This window comes from Ranitomeya variabilis, chromosome 5 (genome assembly GCF_051348905.1).
Source record: "Ranitomeya variabilis isolate aRanVar5 chromosome 5, aRanVar5.hap1, whole genome shotgun sequence".
Classification (NCBI taxonomy): domain Eukaryota; kingdom Metazoa; phylum Chordata; class Amphibia; order Anura; family Dendrobatidae; genus Ranitomeya; species Ranitomeya variabilis.
The window spans coordinates 299462578-299473539 of record NC_135236.1 but is presented as its reverse complement, the minus strand read 5'-3'; the positions used below and the strand labels follow the sequence as shown (position 1 = coordinate 299473539).

Here is a 10962-nt window from a genome sequence, read left to right as displayed (position 1 = left end):
AAAGCAATGTCTGACTTTCATTTGTACATTTTCATACATCTTTTCTGTATTATTACTTTTGTCAGATTCAAGTTATTTCTGTGACCATTGTGGGTTTTTCTGTTATTAAACGAGGGGTACCAACAATTTTGACCATGTGTGTATATGCATCTGTGTGTATGTGTGATCACTAGGGATTTGACCACTGGGCCCCCACAGAGATTCTGAGAACAGGGGGTCTGCAATCTCATCCTGGATGGAGCAGAGTTGTGCATGTTCGGCTTCTGCTCTCTCCATTATCTATAGAGCTGCTGAAAGCTGCGCTCAGATCTTTCCATCACTTCCAAAGACAATGAATAGAGCAGATACCAGACATATAATGTAATATAATATATACACGGTTGGGCTCTGCGGTTTAAAACCGTAATTGCATAACTACGAGGAGGCACTTTTCACACTTCCTGTCAGGTGCCAACTAGAGAGTCAGCCATGTCTGCAGTGTTCTATTCACTGACATAGCCGACACTAGATATATGATGATACTCCAAAGGTTCTCTATAGGGTTGAAGTCAGGGGAAGATGGTGGCCACACAATGAGTTTATCTCCTTTTATGCCCATAGCAGCCAATGACTCAAAGGTATTCTTGCAGCATGAGATGGTGCATTGTCATGCATGAAGATGATTTTGCTCCTGAAGGCACGTTTCTGCTTTTTATATCATGGAAGAAAGTTGTCAGTCAGAAACGCTATATATTTTGTTGAGATCATTTTCACACCTTCAGGAACCATAAAGGGCCCTACCAGCTGTTTTCCCATGATTCCGGCCCAAAACTTGACTCCGCCTCCTCCTTGCTGACGTTGCAGCCTTGTTGGGACATGGTGGCCATCCACCAACCATCCACTACTCCATCCATCTGGACCATCCCGGGTTGCTCGACACTCATCAGTAAACAAGACTGTTTGAAAATTAGTCTTCATGTATGTCTGGGCCCACTGTAACCGCTTCTGCTTGTGAACACAGTTTAGGGGTGGCCGAATAGTAGGTTTATGCACCACAGCAAGCCTTTGAAGGATCCTACACCTTGAGGTTCGAGGGACTCCAGAGGCACCAGCAGCTTCAAATAACTTTGCTGCTTTGTAATGGTATTTTGGCAGCTGCTCTCTTAATCCAATGAATTTGGCAGAAACCTTCCTCATTATGCCTTTATCTGCATGAACTCTGTCTGGGCTCTGTTTCAGTAACAAATCTGTTCACAGTATGATGATCACTCTTAAGTTTTCGTGAAATATCTAATGTTTTCATACCTTGTCCAAGGTATTGAACTATTTAATGCTTTTCAGCAGCAGAGAGATCTTTTTTATTTCCCATATTGTTTGAAACCTGTGGCCTGCTTAATAATATGGGACATCATTTTTAAGTAGTTTTCCTTTAATTAGAATCACCTGGAAAACTAATTATCGCGTGTTTAAGAATGATTTCAGTGATCCATTGAGCCCTGAGACACAATACCATCCACGTGTTTATTTGAAAAACAAGACAATTAAATCTTTGACATTTAAATCAAATTTGCATAATAATTTGGAGCATGGTGTGTGTGTGTGTGTGTGTATGTATGTGTATATATATATATATATATATATATATATATATATATATATATATATACACACACACACACAGTACAGACCAAAAGTTTGGACACACCTTCTCATTTAAAGATTTTTCTGTATTTTCAAGACTATGAAAATTGTACATTCACGCTGAAGGCATCAAATCTGTGCATTAACACATGTGGAATTATATACTTAACAAAAAAGTGTGAAACAACTGAAAATATGTCTTATATTCTAGATTCTTCAAAGTAGCCACCTTTTGCTTTGATGACTGCTTTGCACACTCTTGGCATTCTCTTGATGAGCTTCAAGAGGTAGTCACCGGAAATGGTCTTCCAACAATCTTGAAGGAGTTCCCAGAGATGCTTAGCACTTATTGGCTCTTTTGCCTTCACTCTGCGGTCCAGCTCACCCCAAACCATCTCGATTGGGTTCAGGTCTGGTGACTGTGGATGACATAGCACCCCATCACTCCTTCTTGGTCAAATAGCCCTTACACAGCCTGGAGGTGTGTTTAGGGTCATTGTCCTGTAGAAAAATAAATGACTGTCCAACTAAACGCAAACCGGATGGAATAGCATGCCGCTGCAAGATGCTGTGGTAGCCATGTTGGTTCAGTATGCCTTCAATTGTGAATAAATCCCCAACAGTGTCACCAGCAAAGTACACCCACACCATCACACCTCCTCCTCCATGCTTCACGGTGGGAACCAGGCATGTAGAGTCCATCCGTTCACCTTTTCTGCATTGCACAAATACACGGTGGTTGGAACCAAAGATCTCAAATTTTGATTCATCAGAGCAAAGCACAGATTTCCACTGGTCTAATGTCCGTGTTCTTTAGCCCAAACAAGTCTCTTCTGCTTGTTGCCTGTCCCTAGCAGTGGTTTCCTAGCACCTATTTTACCATGAAGGCCTGCTGCACAAAGTCTCATCTTAACAGTTGTTCTAGAGATGGGTCTGCTGCTAGAACTCTGTGTGGCATTGACCTGGTCTCTAATCTGAGCTGCTGTTAACCTGCGATTTCTGAGGCTGGTGACTAGGATAAACTTACCCTCAGAAGCAGAGGTGACTCTTGGTCTTCCTTTCCTGGGGCGGTCCTCATGTGAGCCAGTTTCTTTGTAGCGCTTGATGGTTTTTGCAACTGCACTTGGGGACACTTTGAAAGTTTTCCTAATTTTTCGGACTGACTGACCTTCATTTCTTAACGTAATGATGGCCACTCGTTTTTCTTTACTTGGCTGCTTTTTTCTTGCCATAAAACAAATTCTAACAGTCTATTCAGTAGGACTATCAGCTGTGTATCCACCAGACTTCTGCACAACACAACTGATGGTCCCAACCCCATTTATAAGGCAAGAAATCTCACTTATTAAACCTGACAGGGCACACCTGTGAAGTGAAATTCGTTCCCGGTAACTACCTCTTGAAGCTCATCAAGAGAATGCCAAGAGTGTGCAAAGCAGTCATCAAAGCAAAAGGTGGCTACTTTGAAGAACCTAGAATATAAGACATATTTTCAGTTGTTCCACGCTTTTTTGTTAAGTATATAATTCCACATGTGTTAATTCAATATATATATATATTATATATATATATATATATATATATATATATATATATATATATATATATACACATACATACCCACACACACAGCTAGTAGCGCGTGCCCATGCTATGCAAGTCCTACTGGAGTACAAAGAATCAAATTCACCAAGTAGTACACATCACTTATCGAATTTGGCGCATCTTTTGTGTGACACGCCTTCACGTCAACACTTTTGATTAGTTGGGCAGACGTGGCCATGCTCTAGCTCCTCCTCTCCTCAGCTTTGTCAATTTCAGCAGAGCTGATCCAAACTGGCGAAAATGTCTTAAAAAATTCCAGCATGCAGGGTCGTCACTGTGGCTCTGATGCCTTACAAAATATCTGATTATGATTTATCTGACTCTATTCAAGAAATGATAGGGCAGTTCCGTCTCTTGCAGTCTTCCCCTTCTTTTTTTTATCCTGGATAGTTTTTATTGGATTCTCCATAAATATTATCTTTACATTACTGTAATTCTCTTTCCGGTCTGATTATTGCTATAGTAAATACTTGCATATAAAGATTGTAATCTCGCTGTTTATTACTGTGGCGTTAAGTACAATTTGTTGATTTTTTCACATGCATTGGGTAATGCCATCAGTCTGTTGCTTTAGTATTCTCTGTACACATGTCTGAATGTATGTAAACTGTACATGCTTATTCTCGCTCATTCAATAGAATGAGTTACACAAAAGTTTGTGGGTTTTTTTTGTAAATTCAGCTCATTCGGGTTTTTAATCAAATTAAGAACTAAAAACATACAGCTTGTGCATGAAAATGATAGATTATTTTGTTTGATAAAAACAGTAAAATTTTGTTCATATTATTAAAATATTAAGCATCCACACAATTTTTCCTATATGATGTAGTAAGTTGACGGCATGACTGAATAATCAACTAATTCATGGAGACCAGTGTTAACCCAATAAACGACCACAGATACGCCTTTTAACGGCGACAGTTAAGGGTACTTATTTCTCAGCGCCGCCTCATGAAGGACAATATATCACGACAAAACAGTCTCAGAATCAGTGGCATCCGTTGAAGTGTTCCAGAGTTATAACCTCAAATTGACAATGACCAAGCCAATTTTTACAATTCTGACTACTAAGTACAAAATTGGTTCTGTCACTAAGGGGATTAAAAAGCATATAGTAGCTGGCTGATTTTTGCTATGTCCTTTGTCAGCAAAGCGATACATTTAAATAGCTTGCAGTAAGGCTGCATAGTGCCCTGGCAGAGAAATCCGCTCCTCCTTAACGTCTATGCTTTCCAAAACCTCGGGAGAGATCATCAGTTGTGTTATTGGACCGACTCTTTGCAGTGCACAGGCGTGGCAGATGTATCCTCCATTATCTTCACTTTTGTCACTCTGCACAGAAAAAAAGGCTTATGTATGAAATCAAACGTAAAAGTGGATATGTGTTCTTCATCAATTATATTCACACCATCAGCCCCCCCCCCCCCCCCCCCAAAAAAAAAAATAGGGCTACAAAACCTACACATGCAAATACACCATAAACCTTATATAATGTATTTTTTGTGCATTTTTCCTTCTTCCAAGGCTGGGGCTACATGGTGACGTGACTTTGGCCATACCATATAACACAGACATCCAAACCATATTATGGCCCGAAAAATGGGTTTTTAATACCACTCCGAACAAACAATGTGTAGCAGTAAGACAAATAGGAGTTTTATGGCAAAAAAGTTGAACACTTTATTAGAAAAAAAAAAGGAATGGAAACATAGGTAAAATCGGACTACAACCAAACCCCTATTCCTGAGTGAAATAAGTACAAGACATCACATAATATGAATAATATACATCTCAAATGGACAAAAGTGCAACAGCAATTATGTGGGGATGGGAGTATATAATGGGCATTGTAGTGCAGCGGGGTTGGTGCAGTGTGATAGACAGGCAGTGACCCAAGAAAGTTCAAAACAAAGTCTTATAATGTCCAAAGGAAACTTATACTGGAACTCAAAAGGGTAGCCTCTGGATCACAGCCGGGAAGACAATATAGTCCATAACTGGGACCGGTTGCCGTAGGCGACTGCACCGCCGTGTATGCTGAGGGGTGACAGGCCTTTTTGCTCCGCTTGGCTCTGTGTTGGTTCACACAGGTTGAACTCTGCAGAGCATTCTGCTCTGCAGGCTTGCAAAACCAAATCAATCATAATCAAACCAGCCGATAAGGGCGGAGCATTAGTCATTATGGATAAAACCATGTATCTAGCGGAAATCATACGGCAATTGACTGATACTTCAGTCTACCAGGTGCTGGATAGAGATCCATCTTTTACCATCCGTCATGAAATTGAAGTCATTCTCCATAGATAGATACATACACCTTGGGATTCTGGATCAAAAAACTTGTGATTACTTGACAAATCTCAACCCCATTATCCCGGTTTTTTATACGTTACCCAAGGTCCACAAGAACTTGGAAAACCTTCCCGGTAGGCCTATTGTGGCCTCCACAGATTCTCTTCTGTCCCCCATTGCAAAATACCTTGAGAAAATTCTCACTCCACTTATACAAAAATCCAAGTTTTTCCTTCTGGATACAGGCTCCTTCCTTCATCTCATCCGTGACATTCATCTTGTACCTACTGATGCCCTCCTAGTGACCCTCGATGTTAGGGACCTATACACCTCCATCCCCCACATTGAGGGTATTAATTCCCTACGCCGCCTATTAGAGAACACAGAAATGGACACTGATCAGATATCACTTTGCACTGACCTTTTAAGATTGATTCTGACGTCTAACTTCTTTCTCTTTCAAGAAACATTTTATCTACAGGTAAGGGGGACCGCGATGGGATCGCACGCAGCACCCCCGTATGCAAAAGCCTACATGATAGACTTTGAAGAAAGTATTATCTATAAGAACCCCCTCTTCCAGGATAACATTATCCTATGGAAGAGATACATAGATGACGTGTTCTGTGTATGGCATGGCCCCACTGAGACTCTCTACACCTTCTTTGAAATACTCAATACCTCTTGGCCAGGTATTGGCTTCACTATCAACCACAGCCCTGAAAGGATGAACTTCCTAGACACACTGGTCATCAAGAATCCTGATGGTTTCTTGAGTACTGACCTGTACTCTAAGAGTACAGACCGTAACAGCCTTTTGCATTTCGGGAGTCTCCACCCCCCTTCTACAAAAAAATCTATACCTAGGGCACAATACCAAAGAGTACAACGGATCGTATCTGACACTGTAGTCAGGGAGTCACGTATTTGTGAAATGACGAACAAATTCGAGGCGAGGGGTTACCCCCTTCCCCTCTTAGAGGACTCTAGAGTGACACCAAACAAACCTAAGAGAGACATCACCAAACGGATCCCATTCGTACATGCCTTCCACCCCTCCGTGTACAAAATACATAAAGCCATACGTAAAAACTGGCCAATACTCTCCACTGCTTACCCTGACGTCCCTGAGTTCAAACAACCGTTTTTACCATGCTTTAAACGAGCCCCCAGTTTAAGGGACACCTTTGTTAAAGCCGACATAGGCCCCAGCACCGTAACACGGCAACATTTTCTCCACAAACCTAGAGAAGGGACCTTTCCATGTCTACATTGTGCGCAATGTAATAACGTTCTCAAGGGCAACACAATCACACATCCACATTCCGGCAAAGAATTTAAAATTCAGGGCTACTTCACATGCAATTCAGCATATGTGGTTTATGTCATAAAATGCCCCTGTGGCTTACTGTATTGTAGGAGAGACATCACAACCCATCCGTGATAGGGTGTCTTAACACAAATCAACCATTCGCTGCAAAAACCTTCTCTTACCGATACCCCATCACTTTATTTCCGTGGGACACAACATTTCCCAGCTAAAATTCCTAATCTTGGAACAAGTAGGATCCTGGCCCTTAAAAAGCGTGAGGCGTTTTGGATCCATACATTAGACACATTGTCACCAAAGGGTTTGAATATAGAGTATGAACTGTCTGCCTTTACCTAAGGGTACTGTCACACTCTGCAACTTTCCAACGATCACGACCAGCGATACGACCTGGCCGTGATCGTTGGAAAGTCGTTGTGTGGTCGCTGGAGAGCTGTCACACAGACCGCTCTCCAGCGACCAACGATGCCGAAGGCCCCGGGTAACCAGGGTAAACATCGGGTTACTAAGCGCAGGGCCGCGCTTAGTAACCCGATGTTTACCCTGGTTACCATCGTAAAAGTAAAAAACAAACAAACCGTACATACTCACATTCCGGTGTCCGTCAGGTCCCTTGCAGTCTGCTTCCCGCTCTGACTGAGTGCCGCCATAAAGTGAAAGCAGATCACAGCGGTGACGTCACCGCTGTGCTCTGCTCTTACATTCCAGCCGGCAGTCAGTCAGAGCGGGAAGCAGACTGCAAGGGACCTGACGGACACCGGAATGTGAGTATGTACGTTTTTTTTTTTTTTACTTTTACGATGGTAACCAGGGTAAACATCGGGTTACTAAGCGCGGCCCTGCGCTTAGTAACCCGATGTTTACCCTGGTTACAAGCGAACGCATCGTTGGAGCGGTGTCACACACACCGATCCAACGATGACAGTGGGAGATCCAGCGACGAAAGAAAGTTCCAAACGATCTGCTACGACGTACGATTCTCAGCGGGGTCCTTGATCGCTGCTGCGTGTCAGACACAGCGATATCGTATGGATATCGCTGGAACGTCACGGATCGTACCGTCGTAGCGACAAAAGTGCCACTGTGAGACAGTACCCTAACATGTTTATTTAGATGTAATACCTGATTTATGGATTGTTTATCTTATAAATGTAAGAGTTGATATAGGTTCTATTTTCGAACACATATTTCTGTTCCCTTTAGAGTCGTCTCTACTAAAATGATCTGATGGGCACGTTTAACCTCCCACCTGATACCCTGCCACTCTTCTGCCGATTTATCACAACCTGAAGACACCCCATCACACCTTACTATAGGCACCACCATATGCTATATACGGATGCAATTACATCACAGACCCACTATGTGTCTATAGTCATGTTTTTCCTTTTCACAGGCATTTCATCTTCACCTTAAGACTTATGAGGTGTGTCTCTCCAATATGACATCGTTACTTCCATCCCACAGTTTCCATTCCACCCTCTGTTCTTTTGTATCTCCCCTAGTCCTTTGTACCATGTTCCTATAAAAGGCTTTTTGCTGCCCGTCTTCTAGAGGTATTCCACACCCATGTTAATCTGCAATTTAGGCACCATACCCCCTTTTGATACATCGAGCGCTGTTGGTTTATTTATTTATTTACCCACTTTGCACCTATAACCGGTTCTCCCATATAGGGAACTGTTATACTACCCGGACAGCAGTATGTCTCCCCTTTCATTTTTTATTGTACAGACGATAGCATACCATTTTTTAAATAATTTTTTATACTTTTTTATTCTTTGACACAGCCCCCTTACTGGTCTTCATTGTCCTATATAGCTCGCATATATTATGCGCTCCATCCCGCTTTCGGTCCCTCTGTACGTTCGTCATAGTGTGTGGAACGCATACTGGCCATTGCTTAATACTCCCCTATTGCTTAAAGGGAACCTATCACCCCGTTTTTTAAAAATTAGATAAAAATAGTGTGAAATAGGGGCAGAGCTGGGCTTTACATTAGTGCCTTTTCGGTGCCTTTACACCCCCGTTAGGCTGCCGAAATACCTTTGTGAAGTGGCCGTTTTGTCCTGTCACTCAAGTTGGTCAGGTCGGATGGGCGTGGTCACAGCGCCGTTTCTCCCCCAGATCAGGCTCATCATTACGTTGGTGGCGTAGTGGTGTGCGCATGTCCAAGGTCCCGAATCCTGCACAGGGGAGTGAAAATAGCAGCGATGTCCGTTATTTCATTGGTGGTCGGTGGGCGCGGCCATCTTGCTTTGGCCGCGCGTGCGCAGAAGCGGCGCTCTGCTGGCCGCGGCTTCAGGAAAATGGCCGCGGGCATCACCGCGTGCGCAGATGGCTATCGCGGCGGCCATTTTCGTGAAGCCGCGGCCAGCAGAGCGCCGCTTCTGCGCACGCGCGGCCAAAGCAAGATGGCCGCGCCCACCGACCACCAATGAAATAACGGACATCGCTGCTATTTTCACTCCCCTGTGCAGGATTCGGGACCTTGGACATGCGCACACCACTACGCCACCAACGTAATGATGAGCCTGATCTGGGGGAGAAACGGTGCTGTGACCACGCCCATCCGACCTGACCAACTTGAGTGACAGGACAAAACGGCCACTTCACAAAGGTATTTCGGCAGCCTAACGGGGGTGTAAAGGCACCAAAAAGGCACTAATGTAAAGCCCAGCTCTGCCCCTATTTCACACTATTTTTATCTAATCTTTAAAAAACGGGGTGATAGGTTCCCTTTAATACCTTATAGCTCTCATCAGAATATGCTGAATGAGGCAAAGACATTCGATATTATTAATGACATCTCATGGTACGCTGTTTGTGGCAAAGTATATTCAATACTCACGAATGCATGGCTCACTGATGTTCTTGCACTCACTGTTATGGAGTATTATACATAGTGCTGGTATAGATATGATTAGCATATATGTATTGTTATGTAAATCGCACAATGAACTTTTTTATGGCTATATATATATATTTTTTTTTTCCCCTCAGCTTCGCACTTTATTCATGCACTATGGCACTTTTATACTCGTGTTTGATTAGTCAAGTTCCAAAGATTGATGAACTATATCACGACACACTCCACTGTAGTTTGATTGTCTTACTTTTCCCCGTATTGAAGTGGAGAAATTATATCATGAAGTACACACCATGTATCACACCCCCTACATCATGACTCACCATAATTGCTCATGATACTACCTTTTGTCATGACCTCCGCTCTGACCAGTCACCTACTGTGGAAACTTCCTTAACGCTCAAATGAGACGGACCTGGCCAGCGTTGCCCTAGGAGGTGCATGGAAACATTGCTAGTATTATCTAACCCATCTATCAAGTGCTGTAGACAAAAAAAAGACTAGAATGAGGTGGGGACAGAGTTAGCATAAGGGGTGAAACAAAGTACTGAACTAGTCGCTTCAAAAGGAGGCATCAATAGCTACAAGTGACACACTACTAGAGACAACACCCCAACAAGGGCAGAAAATATGTGGGACTCACTGGCAAATATCTAGGGCTCCAGAACAGTTAGTCCTGATGTATGGGAGCTAAAACACAAAAGAAAGAGAGAAGGTTAGCACCTAATCTTTCAGGGCTAAGACTGGTCTTAGATCCAGACCCATGTCTGCCTACAATTGACACAAAGCTAAACAGAATAACTGGGGGTTGGCTGCTCAGGTGTAGTCTGGTGGGGAGGAGTGAGCTTTTTCCCTAAGATGTATATATCCCATAGTTCCTGTGTCCACTATGAAGCGACCAAAAAATATGCCTTTTCATATGCCTTATTGTATCTTTAGAAATATTAAATGATGCTGAAATTTAAAAAAAAAACACCACAAAAAACAGAAATGTAGAATATATAATAATACCCCTATAACCAACCAATAGGCTCTCATAGCTCATTCAGAGGTTACCAATTTTTGTAGACGAACATCGGAACTATTTCATCAGTGTCATTTTTTACCATCAGTGTTTTATCAGTGATATACACATATACATACAGTATGTACACACACGCACATTATATATATGGTATATATACACTGTAGTGCAGTGGTAGCACACTTATGCAGTGAGGAGACAGTGACCCAGCAAAGTTCCAAA

General features: G+C 42.6%; 1 protein-coding gene across 3 annotated transcripts in view; it reads right to left on the bottom strand.

Annotated features, from left to right (window-relative positions):
• Positions 1-3703: 3703 nt before the first annotated feature.
• Positions 3704-10962, bottom strand: part of FBH1 (F-box DNA helicase 1) — a 131843-nt gene continuing 124584 nt past the window's right edge. For all 3 annotated transcript variants that reach the window (XM_077264472.1, XM_077264473.1, XM_077264474.1), the window contains one exon: positions 3704-4557. In XM_077264472.1, coding sequence (XP_077120587.1) covers positions 4387-4557 — 171 coding nt within the window. In that variant the 3' untranslated portion in view covers positions 3704-4386. The remainder of the gene's footprint in view (positions 4558-10962) is intronic.